The 22,096-nt window shown below is 39.0% G+C and overlaps 1 protein-coding gene across 2 annotated transcripts; it reads left to right on the top strand.

Annotated features, from left to right (window-relative positions):
* Nucleotides 1-3,559: 3,559 nt before the first annotated feature.
* On the top strand, nucleotides 3,560-20,926 carry LOC149812176 (IAA-amino acid hydrolase ILR1-like 6). Of its 2 annotated transcripts, none has more exons than XM_089993617.1 (5): nucleotides 3,560-3,977; nucleotides 12,544-12,669; nucleotides 14,045-14,359; nucleotides 19,620-19,748; nucleotides 19,876-20,926. In XM_089993617.1, the coding sequence occupies exons 1-5, from the start codon at nucleotides 3,582-3,584 to the stop codon at nucleotides 20,236-20,238; spliced, it is 1,329 nt and encodes a 442-aa protein (XP_089849743.1). In that variant the 5' UTR covers nucleotides 3,560-3,581; the 3' UTR covers nucleotides 20,239-20,926. The 2 variants fall into 2 exon arrangements, with proteins under 2 accessions (XP_089849743.1, XP_089849742.1); XM_089993616.1 differs by having other exon boundaries at nucleotides 12,526-12,669.
* The last annotated feature ends 1,170 nt before the right edge of the window (nucleotides 20,927-22,096 follow it).

Below are 22,096 nucleotides of genomic sequence, written 5' to 3'. Positions count from 1 at the left end.
AATAAAAATATTTAAAACTAAAAACTACACGTTTTTAGATAAAATATTCTATAAAAAAAGTAAATATTGCATTTAAAACGTGATATTTATGTTTCTATGAAAAAATCATGATATTTTCAAAATATTATGAGAAATTATAAAGTTTAAAACTTTGTAATTTCTTGTGATATTGTCACGAGGTTTTAATCAATCTCGGAATATTTGTCACACTGCTTCAGGTATCAATTCTTGTCATCTTTCAACTTAAACGACAGATCAAGGATTAGGGTTTTTGCAACTTTTAGCTGTTTGGGATCTGATTCTGATGTGAATCCCCATGAATTTAGTTGTTTCAGACCGAACCGTTTGCATCCCTGTTTGAAAGATAATTTACCAATCATCTTAGGGCGCATGAAACCAGCTAGTCGGGTAGGAGCAGCTATTGTACGTCACCTTGTGTTGGGATGTTGCAAGTTCAAATTCCAATGGTATCGTTGCATAACTGGTAGGGGTCTGCCTAACCCTGGCTAGCCTTTCAAAAAGAAATGTAACTAAAAGGAATTAAATTCTGTTAAATATTGAATAAAAATCGATTCATTAACATCCCTATCCAATTGGCATTACCCATCAGAATTTAAATTTAAATCACAACCTTGTAAATATTTGGATCTTATTTTAAGATCCATATTTTAGAATAATGTCAGATATTATATTTGCATCACTACTTGGCAATCAAAAGGCTTGGCCTGTGACGGGGTAAGCTCAGGATTTGGGCTCAAGCATATATCCAGCAAAAGCCATTCAGGGTGCATTTGAATACCTTTATTATTAAATCTGAGAGGATTTGTGATTGACTTCACATTATATGCAGATTCGCTGCATTGTGGGAATGCAGCGCCTATCTTGGCATTTTTTTGAGATGGGTGCATTATCCATCTTGGGAAATGTTGAGATAGATAGTGAACAGTAGCAGAGCTGCATACTAAGCATGCAACGCCCTGCATATAAAAAATGGCCTATTTGAGATTTATGTATATCTAGCTTGACCCATATGCATCAGTAGGGGTGTCAACGGGTTAGGTTTACCCGGACCAAACCCTATAGAGTCTGGGTATGGTGACAAATAAGAAGACCTGATTAAGACCCGGGTATAGTTTATGAAATTTTATAGCAGACCGGGGCCTGACCCGAGTTTCGATTATGACCCATAAATTTTCAATGTAAAAATGTTAAAAAATATTATTTTACCAGGTATGGTCCGTGTCTGGTTCATGTAGTTTTTATTGGGTCCTGTTATGGTTTTTCTTATGGTAGACCCGATTAGACCCAGGTTTGGATCTGATACCATACCAAAAAATCTGATTCAAGTCTGATTTCACCTGGATCCAAACCAAACCCGACCCATTGACACCCTACGTATCAGTATTGGACTACCAACATTTTCGTGCAGCTACAAAACTCTGACTGGATGATTTAGTAAATCTCCACACATGAAAAACATTAAAAAAAATAAAAAGCAGGAAAGAGAATAATAAATCAAGAAGAGAACGACTGTTAAATAATATATTCCAAGGAAGACAATAATAAATTATTTCTCTCCCAAACAGAAGACAACTGCATTTAAAGAAAGAATATCAATATTCCCTTGTCAGATTAGAAAACTGCATATTTAAAGAAAGAATATCAATATTCCCTTGTCAGATTTGGTGTCATTTTTGTTTAAAAATCCAAAAGGAAAACTCTCCTTGGCTCTAAATATAGTTCACACACACTAATCATGACCGGACGAGCCAGACTAAATCTCTCATTGTCCTTTTTAATTTAACAAAGATACGGGAATATTCGATACAGAGACCCATCTTTAACCCCAAAATTTCAAACAGAGACCCATATTTTCAGAAACCCAAACAAGGAATTGACTTTTTGAGGAAATTATCAAGGACCTTGAGTTAAACTTCCATATGAATGACGTTAGGCCATGGCTCAAATTCACATTTTACCGTTACAAACAGCATACATCTTTATCAGTATCTTTTGAATTTACTAGCTTTTGAATATATCTTTTCGTGAACCCCAACCCCAATCTCTCCTCTTTTATTCAGGGCAAGTTTAGAAGAGAAAAAAAAAATTTAGAAAAAGAAAGTTTTGCCAATGAGAATTTTTGATATGAGTTCTCCAAAAGAAAGTTTTTCATTTGTTTGTTTAACATGAGAAAAATAGAGTGGAAAAATATGAAAAAATGAAAGAAGAGAAAGAGGGTGGTGGTGGTGGTGGTGAGATGAAGGGTGGTGGGGAGTGTAAAAATAAATTTTATCTTGGTAATTAACATTCCTCCACCACCCTTATGTAAAAATATTTCTGGTAAAAAATTATACTTTTTTGAAAAGCTCTTTCAGCCAAAACGGCCCTATTCACAATGTGAGACAAACTTCTTTTTAAGACCTCCTTTGTTTCATATGCAATTTACATGGAAGAATGCTGAGTTGACAACCTGATGCCATCTTTTTCTATCATGAATAAAGCAAACATCAAAATCATCATGGAAAAGTGTCAAGCTGACAGAAGTGAACCCCAATTTTTCCTACCACCAACCAATTTTGATAAATAAAACCATTGACACCTCTCCACCAACCAATTTTGATAAGTAAATCTATTGATACTTCTCCCATAGAAAACTTTCACATGAGCTTGTAGTACTTTTTAAAAATCAGTGAACATTCCAATGTAAAGCCTTTCCTTTATATGAAAAGGAAACAAACGAGGTCCAACAATACTTTTTTTGTCTCACCAGGGTTGGTGAGAAAACGACCCATTTTGGTATCAAAGTGGGGCTATATTGCACCACAACGGGTGAAACAAACACTTTCCTAGTGAAGCTCAGGTGGGGCTTGCTTTTTTCATATCAAAACGAATGATTTCATATGAAAACGCAAATGCACGCCCTCTTAGGAAAAAGCATTTTCACATCAAGCTTTCCAGTTTCCACGGGATCCTGCTAAACTATGGTTTCTTGATGCGATTGCAATGCAGACCAAGAAATAAACTGGTGAACTGGCAAAGATTTAGACGGCACTCACTTTTCACAACATTCTGTGTTTTTCTAGTTTGGGTTGGGTCAGTTATGGTATTGTGCTGAAGATTATAGCGCCATCTACGTAATTGTTCGGTTGACGAATAAACGGCGAGGCAAGATGCAATATCTATTAAGGAGTGGGGTTTTTCAGAAATAAACGAAAATGATGGTAGGTAAACTAAAATCTTGGGGGAAAAGAGAATAAAAAAAGTGGAGGAGGAGGAGGAGCTGAGCAGCGAGCAGCAGAAAAGGAAAGGAGAGCAAAACAGGAGCGCGCGCAGTTAATGGCTCGGTGAGGACGAATCTTGGCAGTCCGAATTTTTCACGTGGTAGCGGATTCCCGTGACGGTGACGCGAGGAGAGGATGCGGAACATCTCCTTCTTCCCATGAATTCACGCACGAGGAAAAGGTGAGTGGTCTTACTTTTCTTTCCTAATCGGAGAATCCCTGCACCGCACTCTTTCTCCTTTCTATTTAAGCCAACGCACCGTCGACGGTCCACTCACCACCTCTCCGATCTTCTCATCTATGGCGATCTTCTTGTTCTACGCCCTCTTCCTCCTCTCGCAGAGCGCGGAATTTGGGCTCTCCGCAGACGAGATCGACCGGAATTGCAGTTTCCGGAGGGACCCGGCCTCCGATTTGGGGAACAGTGGGAAGGGCGACTACGCGCGGGAGATCCTGTCGCTCGCGCAGCAGCCGGAGACGGTGCGGTGGATCAAGGGGATCCGGCGGAGGATCCATGAGAACCCGGAGCTCGCGTATGAGGAGTTCGAGACGAGCAGGATCATCAGGGAGGAGCTCAACGGGATGGGAGTGGGCTACCGGTGGCCGCTGGCGGAGACCGGCGTCGTCGCGACCATCGGGACTGGAGGCCCGCCGTTCGTCGCCCTCAGGGCGGACATGGATGCTTTGCCGATTCAGGTGAGCTTCGTCCCGTCGCTCTTCGTGCTGATTATGAGAATGTTGCCCCCTGTGTGTGCGTGTGTGTGTGTGTGTGTGTGTGTGTGTGTGAGAGAGAGAGAGAGAGAGAGAGAGAGAGAGAGAGAGAGAGAGAGAGAGAGAGAGAGAGAGAGAGAGAGAGAGAGATTGTCATCTTCTAAGAAAAATGAAATTATCACGATAAATTTAAGATAACGACAAAATCTTTATTTTGATCTACAAAAGGGGAGAATTCCCTTAAGATCACAAAAAAATCAATTTGTTGCCCTTTTCGCAATATTTCAATATTTTATTGATTTTACCTCGATTTTTATCTTTAATATTTGGATTTTACCCTTTTTAAAGATCATTTCCTTTTATTTCTAGATATGTTGAGATTTTGTGCGGATTTGGGAAAATATCTTGCTAAACTTTCCTTGATGAATGATTCCCAAGAATGAGATTTGTGGCGCACACACGCACACACAGACACATATATATGATATATAGTTGCTACTGTCTACTGTATGTACAATCTAGTTGGAAATTCACATGTGCAAGTTGTATCCATTCAATCTGATTCATAGATGTTTGAGTCAGAGATACGGCGAGCTTCTTAGATAAGCGGAAAGCCCACTTCCCAGAAACTTGCTTAAGAATAGCGATACTCCTCACTTCAGAAACTTCATGAGAATCTCTCTTTACTTCAGAAACTTCATGAGAATTTCGATTCTCCCACGCTTCTCCTATGCTTTTCACATGTTTCATCTATTCTTATCTTCTGTCACTCTACTTTTCATGTTTTTTATGTGTTTTCTCTCATGCTTCTTACTCACTTTCATCTACTTTCTCTAAATTAACAGTCATCATTTTTAGATTTTGTTAAAAATTAAATTCTGACCCCAATTGTTTTGGGATGAAGGCCTAGTTGTTGTTAAAAATTAAATTCTACATTAAAAAATAATAAAATATAAGAATAATTGCTTTTATTTTAGTTTTTTTTGCATTCCATTTTGATTCCTATTCAATTCTTATATTGTTTTTTTTATTCCTCGCTTCGCGTTTCCTATGCATTTTAAAATGCATCGCTTCTGCTTCCCGTATCGTTTTCTGCTTCTGCTTCCGCTTCCTAGTCTGACAACCTTGGTTTGAGTCATCTTTTTTCATGTAAAAATATTATTTTTTTTAGTCATGAAATTTTCCTACATTGTGAACCATTAATTTTTGAAGCCCTTGAAAAACCAACTTACATGTTGCTAAAACATGGTCCAAAATCTGTTTTTTCCTAAAAACGCTGTGTAAATCAGGATAACATTTGCTACCCTCGTGGGTAAGAACCCCCCTAGTTGGAACTCATAGAAGGAGGTTGCTTTGACCAAATCTCACCTCATGTATATGTTCAAGAGGATCAAAATAGTAGGAATTTACCCTTGGATCACAGTTTTTCGAAGTAAAAATATGTTTTTTTTGAAGTTTAAAAATTTGGTACATTGTAGGCTGTTGCTTTTCAACCCTCATAAAGTCTGACATATACTTCAAAAAGACATGATCCAAAGGTCAGTTTCTACTAAACTTATATCTAGATCACATCGGGAGGGTCAGATGTGTAAAAAACTGAAAAAAAAATATTACATTTTCTCACAGAGTGGTTCCTTACCCACAAGGATAGCAAACATTACCTCGTGTAAATCACATCTATAAAGTTAGATCCACAAAAAAAAGTGGAAAAAATGTAAAAAAAGTGTTTTATACTGTACAAATGACTGTAGCACACACACACATTATATTATATACGGAATATGTAAACCAACAAAATATGTAAATTGGTATGCATCGAGATTTTCATAAGTTTTATTTATTTTTTTCTAAAATTTCACAGTAAGGATGCGATCTAGATGCTTGGTTTTATAGAAACAGACTTTGAGATCATCCGATTACGATGTATAAGAAGGATCTTTTAAGGCTTGAAGATCAATGGCTCAAAATTTTTGTAAATAGTCAAGCATACAAAATCACATTTCTTGATCCGATTACGATGATCCAATAGTCAATTCCAAGCAAATGGACCATGCCAAATGCATTTGCAGGGTTAGATTTGCAAAAAAACCCTATGAAAATCTTGGTTCATACTAGTTTACATATTTTGCTGGTTTACATATTTCAGTTTCCCCTATATATATGTTGAAGAATTTTGAAAATTTAAAGCTTCTATTAGGTGGGAATAGGTTTTGGGAGCACCTTATCATTACTATATATATATATATATATATATATAGAGAGAGAGAGAGAGAGAGAGAGAGAGAGATGTGTAGCGTCCATATCATTTATCTCTCGAACTATCCCAGACCCCTTCAAAAAGCGTACTTAAATGCATTTTTCTGCTTAATTTAAACTTGTAGATATCTTTATCGTTACCTATTCACTAAAAGCCATGCTTTGGATCAAATCAATTTGACAAGAACTTTAGATTTTTAGTTAATCTAGTTTTTGGTGTAATATAAATCATTGATTTTTTTTTGTTTAGTTAAAAACACATCTAAACATGAAATGTTTAAACTAATACATGTTTTCTACTAAATAAAACATAGAGATCACATCTATGGGTTTAAATTAAGTAAAAAACACATGCAAATATGTTTTCTAAAGGGGTTTGGGATGGTTTGTGAGATAAATGCTTTGGAAGCTACACATTTCTCTCTCTCTCTCTCTATATATATATACATATAATAAATATTTGCTACAGTCCTTGTACACACAATCTAGTAGAAAACACCTTTTTTCAACTTTTTTGCAATTTTTTGCTGATCTAACCTTACAGATGTGATCTACATAATTTGTTTAGCAAAAACTAGGTTTTGGATCATGTATTTGCAACATGTAAGCAGTTTTTTCAAGGGCTTCAAAAATCAACAACCGACAATGTGCCAAAATTTGATGAATAAAAACATCATATTTTTACGTCCAAAAAATATGATCTAAGGTGCATTTCCTAACTAACAAAACACATTGAACACATCTCTGAGGTCAGATTAGGTGGATACAACTTGCACTTGTGATTTTCCAACTAGATTGTGTAGCCTGCCGTTTGAATCAAAGTTAATCAAAGTTACCGGAACCACCATAGGCTTTGGGGAAGCGCGCTTCCCCAAAGCGCGTTTCAAAAGCGCAAAACGTTGTGCTTTCGAAACACGTTGGGAAGCATAAAAAAAAAGAGAAGTGCACTTCCTACATTTTTTGCATTTTTTTTTGTATTTCTATTTTTATTTCTCTTTTTTCACTTCCTCCTCGCTTCTTAGGCCGCTTCCGGTTTGCTTCCTAGGTCGCTTCCGAGACGAATCCTGGTTCGCTTCTAAGTCGTCCCACACTTTCCGCTTCTGCTTCTCGTATCGCTTCCCGCTCCCGCTTCCTCTATTGGCAACTCTGGTTTGGATGAAGGCCAGATTTTTGGTGCTAAGAATCAATTGCATTGTTTCTATCTAGCATCTCTGGGTATGTTGATTTGTTTCTAGCCCCACTAAAACTAGCTCATCAGCCTCCATCTAGCATGTCTGACCAGATTGATTTGATTCTTGCACCACTAAAACTAGCTCGTCCTACCATATTCTATGGATATCTTTGTCGTTGGGATTGTTTCTGCTGAGATTCTGAAACTGAGAGAGAAACCTTTGTAAATATTCAAGTGAGCCTTGAAACTGACAGAGGAAGCTTTGTAATGTTTCAAATGTAGCAAGCATCCGCATAACAGCCTTGTTTGTTTTAGAATCCTGCTGGGTAACCAGGCTTGACGTATGGTACTAAATCACAATTTATGGTGGTACACATACTGGTTTGCAAAGATCATCAGATCACCAAAAACTACGTCTAACCTTGGATATATTTGATCTGGTGTATTTACCATTTTAGTAGGTTCAACGATGCTACCATGTTGTAATATTATTTTAAAGAGGATAAATAACAATGTCTAAATGAATATTGTAATTTCTGAATTGTAGATTGTTAGAGAATGCATGATAGGTAAAGAAGAACTATTATTTCTTAACGATAGGCCCCTTAATTTAGTAAGAGATCAAGTGATACAAATGCCTAAGTAAAATAAAGAACCTGCATACACTCCAGAAATGTTCCAAATGCAATATTTCCAGTTTTTTAGAACTATGTGGTATGATAGAAGGGTACTACTTTGCGGTGCAGGAATGGCTGGTTTCTCCAGCTTGCATACCTTTATAAACAGTATAATGTGTTACCTATGTCACATGGGTGCGGGTGCGGGTGCGGGTGCGGGTGCGACACGGGTGCGGCACAATTTTAAAATTTTTGGACACGGGGACTCGGCAAAAAAAAAAAAAATATATATATATATAATTTTATTTTATTTTTAAAATGCCACAGGTGTCTGTGCAGTCACAGACTGTGACTGTGCACAGTCACAGACTGTGCACAGTGCACACTGCAAAGACTGTGCACTGTGCACAGTCTGTGACTGTGCACACTGCAAAGACTGCACAGTCACAGTGCCTTTTTTATATATTTTTTTTAAATAAAAAATATAAAAAATTAGTTTTTTAGAGACATTTTTGGACTCGGTCAAAGTTGACCGAGTCCAAAATGTGGACGGACTCGGCCTGGACTCGTTGACCGAGTCCGACTCGGCGTTGACCGAGTTCGGGCCGAGTCCGAAGCCGCACCCGAGTCCGCACCCGTGTCGGGGCGTGTCGACTCGGGTGCGGCACCTCCTTAGCCGAGTCCGTGTGACATAGTGTGTTACTAATATTAGAGTATCATTATACATACTTATGCTCTAGGTTGTGGGTGTGGTATGAGGATGAAAGTGAGTGGAGCATATAATGTAAATGTCATGCCCCTAGATATGAATATATGACCTCTCTCTCTCTCTATATATATATATATACACACACACATTCATGCCGACTTATATAAGTATACATACACATATAGATTATGTATGTATATACATCCCAAGACATGTGTACAGACACTCGTGTGTGTGTGTGTGTGTGTGTGTGAGAGAGAGAGAGAGAGAGAGAGAGAGAGAGAGAGAGACGTCCACGAGCACAGAGAGTACAGGCCAGGATGCTTCAGATCCAGCAACACTCAGGAGTGGTCTCGAGTCCGGGAACCGGACTTGAGACCTGGACCCGGATCTATGTCACATGGGTGCGGGTGCGGGTGCGGGTGCGGGTGCGACACGGGTGCGGCACAATTTTAAAATTTTTGGACACGGGGACTCGGCAAAAAAAAAAAAAATATATATATATATATAATTTTATTTTATTTTATTTTTAAAATGCCACAGGTGTCTGTGCACAGTCACAGACTGTGACTGTGCACAGGCACAGCACTGTGCACAGGCACAGCACTGTGCACAGGCACAGCACTGTGCACTGTGCACAGGCACAGCACTGTGCACAGTCACAGACTGTGCACAGTGCACACTGCAAAGACTGTGCACTGTGCACAGTCACAGACTGTGCACAGTCTGTGACTGTGCACACTGCAAAGACTGCACAGTCACAGTGCCTTTTTTATATATATATATTTTTAAATAAAAAATATAAAAAATTAGTTTTTTAGGGACATTTTTGGACTCGGTCAAAGTTGACCGAGTCCAAAATGTGGACGGACTCGGCCTGGACTCGTTGACCGAGTCCGACTCGGCGTTGACCGAGTCCGGGCCGAGTCCGAAGCCGCACCCGAGTCCGCACCCGTGTCGGGGCGTGTCGACTCGGGTGCGGCACCTCCTTAGCGGAGTCCGTGTGACATAGACCCGGATCCAAACTGAAGCCCTTTAAATAAGCTGCCTAGGGTTTCGTGAGGAGGGAGAAAATTTTCAGAAAGCACAACCGCAATTTTTCTTTCTTCAGCAATTTTCTTTTCCTTATTTTTTTATTGTTTTCCTTTACAGTCTGACGCCTATTGATATTATACCTTTTTTTATTATTGCTTCCTTTCCAATCACTGTTAGTCATTCTCATATTAGTTAATGGTTTCTTCTTTTCCTATAAGCATTGTCAATCTTTTAATAACACGTTACTCAAGCCCATTGATCTGAGTTTTTGATTCACTGTGTGATTGAGTTACGACGTGCTGAACCACCGTGCATTGGGTAATCAGCATCACGTCGACTCCCTTACTGCATCAAGGCGAGTCGGCGTGGTCCCCATTAACGTGAAGTTGTGATATGTTTTCGCCGCATCAAAGCGAGGCACCCATTAACGTGAAGTTGTGATCTGTTTTCGCTGCATCAAAATGGTATCAGAGCCCAGCCCCGCCTCCTTCGTCAACGACATGACGCAAGAAGCGAAGAACGGTCCTATGAGCGGAAAAGCACAAGAGAAGATCATGAAGAGGCTACTCAACAAGTTGACAGAGATGCAGGAAGATATGCTAAGCCTAGAAAATGAGGTAGCCGGTCTGTCGAAGCGCATGGATGGGGTCGAAGCACGGATGGATGCGCTTGAATCCAAGGTGGATGCACACGCAGTGCAATTGAATCAGTTAGGCGCGCGCGATTAACCCTGTTGATACTATCGTCGTCGATCCAGCCCCGATGATGCTCCAACACACGACGCGACGAGAAGGCGTTGAGGAAACCTTGCACAGGGATGCAGGTTACGACAGTTCTCCCCATCCGGTACCTTCCCTCCATCTCGAATCAACAGTGACCCTGGGTCGCCCATGTCCAGGTACCCTCCAACCGAACCATCAAGGTGCGAATGCACCCCAGCAGTGGCAGCGAGTCTCTGCGATTGCATCGCAAGCTGGGCCCGAGTTGCAGGACCACAGCGTTACGCTGAGTCTTGTCTCAGGCCTGGCCTCGTGCCACAAGGTGGGTTGGGCTTGTAGGGTCCCGACGTGCAACCGAATGACATTGAGGCGGGCCTGCGTAGGGATGTCGGCCGCGCGACCATCCAGCAGATGGTGTCATATCCATCATGGTTTCTTAATGCATTCAATTATGCCATTGCAACAAATATGGACGTCTTAAATTTGCGTATTGGTTGACCTTATTACTTAGACCTTCCATTGGTCGAAACGGTTTGGGAGTTGACTACAAATAATATTATTATGGTTTCGGCAATGGGGAATGACGGGCCTCTTTACGGAACATTGAACATTCCAGCAATAATTGATCTTTTGCAGCCATTTGGGTTTGCTTTTGGGAACAAGATCCTGAACGGGGATTTCTCTATGGACGGTGAGCAGAGCCACTATGCATTCGAGGCAGATATAGTGAAGTTTTCAACAGGTGGTCCAGTTTTTGGTAAGCATGCTTGTATTGTTGGGATTCTAGCTAAACCCTTTGGACCGCGTGCTTGAGGGACAAAAATTCAGCTTGTGCTTCCATGGGGTGCCATAAGAGATGGTATAGACGGTAAATTTCAAAACCAATCTACAGGCTTTAATTTGGAATCGTCCAGGAATATCGATACATGTTGCCTATCGTCAATGTGTCTGATTTATATGCATACCGTGGTGACAACAAGTCGTCAGAGCCGACTTCTTCCCAACCAGGGGAGAATGATGCAGAGCAGGTCCGAGACGTCCACGAGCACAGAGAGTACAGGCCGGGATGCCCCAGATCCAGCAGCACTCAGGAGTGGTCCCGAGTCCGGGAACCAGACCTGAGACCCGGACCCAGATCCAAACTGAAGCCCTTTAAATAAGCTGCGTAGGGTTTCGTGAGGAGGGAGAGAATTTTCAGAAAGCATAGCCGCAGTTTTCCTTTCTTCAGCAGTTTTCTTTTCCTTATTTTTTTATTGTTTTCATTTACAGTCTGACGCCTATTGATATTATACCTTTTTTTTATTATTGCTTCCTTTCCAATCACTGTCAGTCATTCTCATATTAGTTAATGGTTTCTTCTTTTCCTATAAGCATTGTCAATCTTTTAATAACACGTTACTCAGGCCCATTGATCTGAGTTTTTGATTCACTGTGTGATTGAGTTACGGCGTGTTGAACAACCGTGCATTGGGTAATCAGCATCACGTCGACTCCCTTACTGCATCAAGGCGGGTCGGCGTGGTCCCCATTAACGTGAAGTTGTGATCTGTTTTCGCTGCATCAAAGCGAGGCACCCATTAACGTGAAGTTGTGATCTATTTTTGCTGCCAGAGAGGTTACCCCTTTTTTGGCAAATGGAGTTGAACCCTAACCAGTCAAGTTCCATTGAGATTGTTCTGTCAGTGACAATTGCAGCAGAATGTAACAGTTCTACAGAAATTCCTCTTTCAGTGTGATAAACAGATGGTACATGTGAAAATTATACTGCAATGTCTTTCTTTTCTTATTTTTACATTTTAAAATGAACCATTTATGGTAGATGCATTACATAAATAGTATAGGAAGGGTCTTTACTGATGCTTATTCATTAGAATTATTATCATTTGAATTTGCAAACATCGACAAGTTTCTATTAAGTGGTTGCAGATTGATGCTTATAAGAGTTGACCGTCCTTTCCAAATAATGGTGCTGTATATGCTAATTACTTTTAAATGCTTGATGTTCAATTGTAAGGCCTCATTATAGTTATCTTTATGGATGCAGGAGGCTGCTGAGTGGGAGCACAAAAGCAAGGTTGCAGGCAAAATGCATGCTTGTGGGCATGATGCACATGTTGCAATGCTTCTTGGGGCTGCAAATATATTGAAGAAACGAGAACATCATTTGCAGGTTTTCTGCAAGACATTAGCATTACTCTTTTTTTTTTTTAATTTGCACTTCTCTTTCTTCCAAACACTAATTGTTTTGCTAGATGTGTTGGCATTGCCTACAATGCTTCGGGTTTGTAAATCATAAAAGCAGTTTAGATGCCTGTACTTTTTTTTTGGCATATCTGGATATGGACTTGATACATTTGCTGGCTTGCTCCATTTTACTGTGCTAAAAAAGTCTTATTTTGTTCGAATCTGAATAAACTCAATAGACTCTCGATAGAATAAACATAGATCTCACAATATTTTATTTGTTGTACAAACTACAAAAGGCTGAGATTTTGTTCACTTAATTATTAAATTTATGGGCTCATACCATTCATGTCTCAGTAACTAAAATGTCCACAAATGTTGGATGGCATGAAGAATGGCCACTGCGTTTTTTGCATTAGTACAAAATTGTTTGGACTAGTATACATACGGTCTTAAATTGCATAAACACATCATAAGTTTTCTTTATGCGATTATATTAATGTAACTTTAACGTATTCTCTAACCTCCTCCTCCTCAAGCCTTGTCCATCTACTTGTGGTTGGTTTTTGTCATCTTATATTTCTATCTATTCCAGTCAAACACTTAGGCCTGAAAAATGTTTAACTAAACACAAAGATTTGTAATAATATAGGGATTTTTACACATAAGTGCCTAACTTATGGGAAAATTATGTTTAATCGCCTATTGATTGAAACTTTTCACATAGGCACCTGTGTTTTCAACCAATTGCTCAAATGACCACCTATGTCACTTTTCTTGCTAAAATTATCTATTTGTTCTTAACTGTTTGGCAACTACACAAAGTGACACTCAGTCATTTAAGGAAAAGAATGGTTAAACTGTCATTTTAAAGAATCAAACTTTGCTGAAGATACTTATTTAACGTTAAGTTGTTAACTGCATGACAACTACAAAAAGTAACATTCAGTCATTTAAAGAAAAGAAATGGCTAAAGTGTCATTTTACAGAGACAACATAGCAAAATGATAGAAAAAGTAACTTGAGGTTAACCGCATGGCAACTACAAAAAGTAACATTCAGTAATTTCAAGAAAAGAAATGGCTAAAGGGTCATTTTACAGAAACAGCAGAGTGAAGTGGTAGAAAAAGTAACTTTAAGACAGTTTTATGAGCAATTTCTTGAAAAGATAGGCACCCATATGAAATGTTTTACAAAGTAGGTTAAACATAATTTTTCCATAAGTTACGCGCCTATACATGAATTCCCTAATAATATATCTATGCTTCACAAACTTTAAATCTTAAGAATAGGATATTGCAGTTTTATTTCTTGCTTTGCAGTAGCTTATATTGGAGTTCTTATTTTCTGTTTCACTCCAGGGAACTGTTGTGCTGCTTTTCCAGCCAGCTGAAGAAGCGGGTATAGGTGCTAAACGCATGATAGAGGATGGTGCACTTGAAAATGTGGAGGCTATATTTGCTGTTCATGTGTCACATAATTATCCTACTGCTGTAATCGGATCTAGACCTGGACCACTACTTGCTGGATGTGGATTTTTCAGAGCAGTGATAACTGGGAAAGGAGGTCATGCTGGTATTCCTCATCATTCAATTGACCCTGTTCTGGCAGCTTCTTCTGCAGTAATAAGTTTGCAGAGCATTGTGTCTCGTGAAGCAAATCCTTTGGAGGCACAGGTTTCCTTCTTGGATACATTATTCTATTGATTTTAAGTTAGTTCCATATCTGCTGTTTTCCACCAGGTCTATGATGTTACAAAAACTTACACTGCCAGATGCGTAAGACACCACTTCAATACTGTAGTCGTGCAAAATATAGATGTTGAAAGTTCCATTCTGAAGCTAAACTTAGGAAGGTCGTGCAAATTTCATAGATTCTAATTCTTTCATTATCTGATTAAACCTAAAACCTAAAATCTGGTGATTCATGGCTATATTATCCATGAATCTTCTTAAAAAGTTTTTACATTATGATCTGATTGGAATGGAAACTTCTTCATCTTTCTGTTCTCTCTTTCCGTTAATAGTTTATGTAACATAATATCACAGCAAAGATTTTTCTGATTAAGTCAACAGGTACAAATTGTTGACCAAATATTGCACATAGAAAACTCAGTACTGAAGTTCACAGCTGAAAATAATAAAAATTAGGTCTAAGCTTTTTCTTTGGTTGATTGTTTGATAATTTATTTAACCAAATATAAAAATGAAGCAGTCAGTTTTTTGGATGATAACCATGTGTGCTGTAGTAAAGTTGGATTGTCTAGGGTTGCAAGGCAATTGCCAGGAGCATGGAAACTCAGCAAATAGATGGAAATACACCAACGTTGTGTGTATGTGATGATTTTTCAACAAATTAGACGCACTACTTGATTCCAGAGTCTCACTAAGGAATCTAAGCATGTTTAGACAAAAATCTTCCCTTTTTTACACACAACCAACATAAGCCTAGACATGAACTTTCTTCTTGTCCCCTTTTTCCTGACAATGTTGATGATAGAAAATCACCAAACGTGTGGTTACAACTCTAGCATTATTTTTTCCAACTTGAAAAATTGATCTGTTACTGAGTAGATAAGAAAAACTCATTTGCCCAGTGAAGAAAGATATTGTCACGAAATGCAAAAGAGAAAGATTAATGTCACAAAGTGACTAGCAAATGAGCACACAAGCAAAGAGCCACTAATGGGCAAGAATACAACAAGCCACAAAGTGGCAACAAACACAAAGTGAGAGAGAGAGCTAAAAAATATAGAGCATCTGTTGAGAATAGCTTCAAAGAAGCTTCAGAATTACATGGGGCTTTGCCCCTTATTTATACACAAATGGGACCCAAGGAGGGGCTCCCACAGAGTCGTTGGAGCCCCTCCAATGGTTATATTTGTGACCGTTGGAGGGGTCCAACGACTCTATGTGGACCCCTCTCAATTAAATAAAAAAGAAAAAGTAAAAAAAGAAAATACAAAAAGGAAAAGGAAAAATGAAAATGCATGTTTATAGGGAAATGACTATTTTACCCCTAGTGGGTATTACAAAAATAATATATATATATCTATATATATTTAGATAGACACATAGACATATATATATATATATATATATATATATATATGTATATGTGTCTCAATCTATATATATATATATATATATATATATATATATATATATATATATATATATATATATATATATATATATATATATATATATATATATATATATATATATATATATATATATATATATATATAGGAAAGATGATATAATTTAACAGATATACCATTAAAACTTCAAAATCTTGGCCATGATAACATCCTGATGATTTTTCATTCATTCAGGCATTAAATATGTAATGATGAACCACTTTGCTAAATAAATTACTTCGAGGTTATAAAAGATGAATAAACCAGTTTGTCTTTTCTCCGTTAAGCAGAAAAGGAAACAACTCTTCTTTGTCAGCTAAGTCACATGGGTGTGGGTGCGGGGGTGCGGCACTTTCAAAAACCTTGGGTGCGGGGTGCGGCAAAAACAAATTTTATATATATATATATATATATATATATATATATATATATATATATATATATATATATATATATGACTTGGTCGCTACCTACTTGTTCGAGCAACACTATTTATGTGAATGTGTAAAACCCACACCTTTTTTAGAGTTTTTTTTTACCTAGGGCGGATCCGATCCAGACCCGCCAGCCCGTTAGGGTTAAAACATGGAGGGGCGAGGTTTTTTTTTTTAACCCTCTTCTTCCCCCCATGCGCCACACTCCCACCTCCCTTTTCCCCTTCTGCTAAAAAGAGAAACCCCTTTGGGGTTTCCCGTTTCACGCTCCCCTGAACCCCTTTAAAGGGAACGCAGAGGGGAGGGAGGGCTCTCACCCTTGCGCTCCTCCTCTCCTCTCTCGCTCCCTGCGTGCGCCGCCGCCGCCGCCCCCTCCTCTTCCAGGTATGCTCTCTCTCTGTCTTCTCTCCTTCTTTTCTTCTTCATCTCTTTCCTCTTCTGTTTGCCGGAGGGCCGACAGGAGGCCGGCGGCTCTCTGTCGTGCCCTCCCGCCCTCTCTATCCACCGCTTGTATATGTCTTTGGCAGGGGAAATCGCCCCTGCTAAAGCCAGTTTCCCAACATGCAGGGGCACGCCCCTGATGCCGTGGGTCTTCCTAGCAAGCAAGGGCACACCCCTGCTGCCGTTTGTCTTCCCGGCAAGCAGGGGCACGCCCCTGATGCCGCAGATTTTCCCATCAAGCAGGGGCGTTGCCCTTGCTGCCTTTGGTCTCTCGGCAGACAAATCCATTTCATCAGGCAGATTTTTTTTTTTTAAATCCAAAAAAATGGACCAAAGACGCACCCCGCACCGGGTGCCGCACCCGCGTTGCGTTGTGTCGACGCGGGTGCGGCACCTGTCTGGCCGAATCCCTGTGACATAGTTTGTCAGGCTTTTGTAACCACCACTTGATTTTGGTGATCTGCATCAGCTCTACCTATTAGGGCTTTGAACCCAACATATGACCATTGCAGGTCGAAATACAAAGGATGTAATCAGTGTTTGATTACGATCATCTTCATGGTTGGTATTAAGAAATCTGTATTTCCAATTAAATGCTAAATTTTAATGGAGTAACAGCTTTTACCTCATAAATATTGTAGTGTGCAGCTGTTTGTTTATTTTGAGATTGATCTTAGACCTACTCCATATTCCAACTGCATATGCCATATCTTGTGTCATGCAAATCATAAAAGCAAAATTCCATCCACATCATGGAACATAATCCATAAATTCTGTTTCCTCTTTCTACTTTGTGGATTGTTTGGATGCCAGCATAAAATAATGTTCAATAATTTTTATTACATACAAATTTCCATTTCACCCATCACATTGAATTCCATATCAAATAAGTTTTCCAGTCTGGTATCTTTCATCACATCTCGTAATGCCTTCAAATCAACATCTTTCAGCCAATCTATATAAATAAAAAAGAGAAAACTTTGATCCATATGCTTGCAATCTAATTGCATGCCTTTGACATAAAATATTAACAATGAGTAACATTATATCCTCGAGAAATTTTTAAGCCCACAAAGTGATTGTACACATTTTTCTGATATGCAAGGCTCAACATGGAAAAATTGGACTTCTTACACCATTATCTTCATGTTGATGCCATATACTGATTTTCAACAATTTAAGTGGCAGGTTTTCACTTTGCTCTTTTCACAAATCTTTCTACTCGTTTTCATATATCTCTTATTCAAGATTGATGCTTAGGATTATCATTTTAGCCAGCATTATAACAAGACACACACAAAAGGAAATTAGTTATGAAACATAGTTTATTAGTCTCATAAGGGATCATAAAAAATAAAAAAATTACAATAAAGAAACGTCGAATAACTGAATTAAAAATTTAAAATTGAATATGTAAAAGAGACCAATGAAAGAACAGTCTTTCAGTACTTATAAAACCAATCCTTCTGGTTAGTGAACAGGTAAATAAAAAAGTATTGATGGCACTCAAAGCAGCTAATCAGAACTAGCCAACTACAGATACAGTAACTTCTCATGATTCTAAGAGGGGAATCAGCAATGAGGGATCAAGGATTGATACCTGGTCTCCATAGGCTCTAAGTGAAACTTTTGGTCACTATGTCAATAGTTGACCTTAATTATTTTGTAAGTACTTCATTTTCAGCTATTTAATTTTATGCTTTGAATTCTGTATTGGGATGTTTGGTTCCTGACAATGAATATCCATGTCAGAACTCAATAGCAGTCTTGACAAAGGGCTGATCTCTTGGTTGATCATAAATGGCTGTTGTCATTTTGCATCTTGCATTTGGCATGTCTGGAGGATAAATGAGCATCTGTGACACTGTCAAACGAGCAGCACTACCGTAGGTTTCCAATGGCAGAGGAAAGTGTCAATGGCAATGGTATAGTGGATAAGCTGAAATGCTACCCTCTCAACTGTTTGATAGATCTTCTCATTAAAAGCTTAGGATAATCTAGTTTTCTTTCTATGCCTAAACAGGATAACTATAACTGGATGTCAATATCTCCATTAGAGAGGTAAGAAAATCCTATATATGGCTAGAGAAGATAATGGGAGAAATCGTGGAATGTCTAGAACTGCAGTCCAAGAGAAACCTGTCTCCAACAAAGTTAAGAAAATATGGCTTTGAAATTCTTGATGAAAGTTACTAAGAGATGCAAATGATTCATATACCATAGATTTATGCCAAAGTTCACTTACATGACAGCCTGTTCTAGTCAGATGAAATCTCCGTGTAGTCATATGTATATAAAACAATGAATGAAGGTCATGTGCATGGCTATGATATTGTTTCGGCAATTTAGTCCGTACCATGGATTTTCATGTATGGTTTGTGTGGCATCATCATTTGCATGGGGTAATTTTAATATGCTTCAAGATATTTGTCTATAAAGCTAGCTACACATTTCAAACAAAAAGCAAAGAAATTCTCTCTCTCTCTCTCTCTCTCTCTCTCTCTCTCTCTTTTCCCCAACAACCACCCTTTCACCAGACTAAAATAATGATCTTAATTTGTCTTCTCAGAACTTTGAAATAGTCATGATGAGGAGTGCCTTTTGCTTTCACTAGTGTTTAGCATATTATATCTTGATCAACGTTGGCAGTTCTTCAATCCAGATCATTTTGTTATTGCTATTCTTAAAATGTAGGATCAAATGAAAATCTGTAGATCCACTTTTTTATTAAAATATGTACTATATCACTGTCAACATATCAAGTTCATTTATTTGCATCAACCTATGGTCTACTTATTATGAACTATATGGACTGAAGTTCAAGCAAAATAATGTTGGTACCTGTTTACCAATTTTGTGAGCATAATTGCCATTAAGAAACACACAACACTTCTGATTTTCCATGCATCTGGGTCACAGGTTGTGTCAGTGGCATCATTTGAAGGAGGTGATAGCCTCAACGTCATACCTGACTCCGTTGTTTTAGGTGGTACATTCAGGGCATTTTCTAGTGAAAGCTTCTATAATCTCCTACACAGGATAGAAAAGGTGAATATAGAGGAATATTGCAGACCTGTTTTATTTATCTGAGTATCTTTTTCTTGGCTCTTAAGGTAAGTATTCATCCTTACCATTTCTAGCGAGCATGCTCTTATCTGCAGCTGTTGTCTGACAGGTAATTGTAGGGCAAGCTGAAGTGTACAGATGCACAGCTGTTGTGGATTTCTTTGAGAAAGAAGGACTGATATATCCTCCCACAGTCAATGACATCAGTATGGATCAGCATGTAAGGAAAGTCGCTGGTGACATAGTGGGCCCTGAGAAATATAAGGTGGTACCTCCAATGATGGGGGCAGAAGACTTCTCCTTCTACTCTGAGGTCATTCCAGCGGCCTTCTATTACATAGGAATAAGGAACGAGACGTTAGGTTCAACTCATTCTGGCCATTCTCCTTATTTTATGATTGATGAAGATGCACTCCCAATCGGTGCTGCGCTTCATGCTGCAATAGCTGAAAGATACTTGGATGATCATTAGTGTTGCACTTCACAATGACCCTATCGGTCTGAAGAGGACCTTGTCAGAGCTGGACAAGTAATCCATCGGTCTGGGGAAGAAGATGACAAGGGCAGTCTTCAGTCGTCAGCTTACTGAAATTTTACATGAGTCAGTGGGTTTTTGTGCCCATATTCCTGGCTGTATTTGGGTTTTGCCAAATAAATTGTTAATATGAATTTGATATTTGCAAACCACTTGTGGCAGCATGGTTTTCATGGTATCTGTCTGCCAATGAGTATTTACCGTATGCAGGGAAATCCCCATAATTTCACACTGCATCTGTTCATTGGAACGATGTTGGAGGGAGAAGCAAACGACTCTAAATTCTGGTTCACGTAAAAGTTCAAAGCCTGCAAAACTACTCTCTAGAACTGCTTTATCTTCATTGTATATATGCATCTAGTTTGATGAAGAAACAATGAGTTGGCATTCCTTATCGTCCTGACATCATCTGACCATGTTCATTTTTTCACTTTCACTGACATTATATATATGGAATGCTTTACTTTCTCTGTATATTCATATCCAACGTGATGAAGAAATTATGAAATGGCATTCCTCATTTTGCTAACTTTGTCTAGCCATGTTCATAGTTTAATGTTCACTGGCAGTGTGTTGAAAGTTTTTCTTTCAGTTTCTATGAAAGTTTTGGTATTTAGTGTCTTAAGATTGAAAGTATATTGATTGAGCAGCATTTCAGGGGCTGATGTCTCGGTGTAGATATTCTTTTTGTTCTCGTTTTGACATCTATTGCAATAAACTACCCAATATTTGGAACTTGGACACACCCACTTATCTGTGAGGGGTGTCTGGAGTCTGGTATTGGCCCTACCATAACCTTGGTGATGACTCTATACATGAAGTTCCAAAGGGCTATCGGTCTGAATTCGCTGAGGAAGTGCCATCTCTCCTCGGGATGAGAATCATGCTTCAGTTTTACCCTTGAAATGTGTTGTGCATTTCATAGAAAGCTTGTGCATCTGCCAGTTGGGGAATTAATTTACCCATGGATCAGTCGCCAACTACCTTGGAATCAAAGATCATGTTTTTTTGTAAAGAAAGGATAGATATATTATTAAATAAAACTAATACAAATACACAGCAAATGATGAGGTATAACTTGCTGTCGAATAGAAACAGAGAAGCCAAAAAAACAGTAAAAAGAAACACAATACATTCTAGAGACAAAGCCGGACAGACTGAAATAATTCAATCTGTCTAAAACCAAAGCTGACCCAACACTGTCCATCCGAAGCGGCACCAAACGGTAACGGCCCCATCGATATGCCCTGCCGGATTCACCCAGATTGAGCAGAAAAGGAAAAGGGCCAGTATCCGAAGTGGCATTCGCACGAATCCCAAAGCTGGCAAAGGGAAAAGTCCGGCCACTTACGATGAAGAGCCCTTTAGAAGATGTCCACTTCCCAGATGAGGCGGAAATCTGCCAAAGACACTACCTGCTGGTCCCTGCCAACGGAGTTCCGTAGGCAGTCAAAAGCAGGATATCGAAACCCAAAACCTCACAGAGAGGTTTCCCGAGAAATATCAGGTGGACTTCCTTGAAAATATGCATCTGGTCCAAAGAATGTTCAGATCTGATAGCAATTCCCGGAAAATGTAACTTGCGGCGTCCTAGGCTGTTAGTTGGTGAAAAACACTTGTAGACAAACCTGAAGACAAGCACACGCCCACTCCCAACGTGATAACCCTATGATAGTCCCTCCCACACCCTTAATATCTCTGCCCACCTAGACGCCCACACAGGAGGCACTCACCCAAACACAGTGACAGCCAACCACAGTGACGCACAGACCAACAGCACCGTGACACACAGAAA

The sequence above is a fragment of the Nuphar pumila genome, chromosome 17 (assembly GCF_984573655.1).
Source record: "Nuphar pumila chromosome 17, dmNupPumi1.hap1.1, whole genome shotgun sequence".
In the NCBI taxonomy this organism is placed as follows: domain Eukaryota; kingdom Viridiplantae; phylum Streptophyta; class Magnoliopsida; order Nymphaeales; family Nymphaeaceae; genus Nuphar; species Nuphar pumila.
Note: the sequence above shows the minus strand (reverse complement) of the source record. Positions and strands in the feature narration are given on the sequence as shown.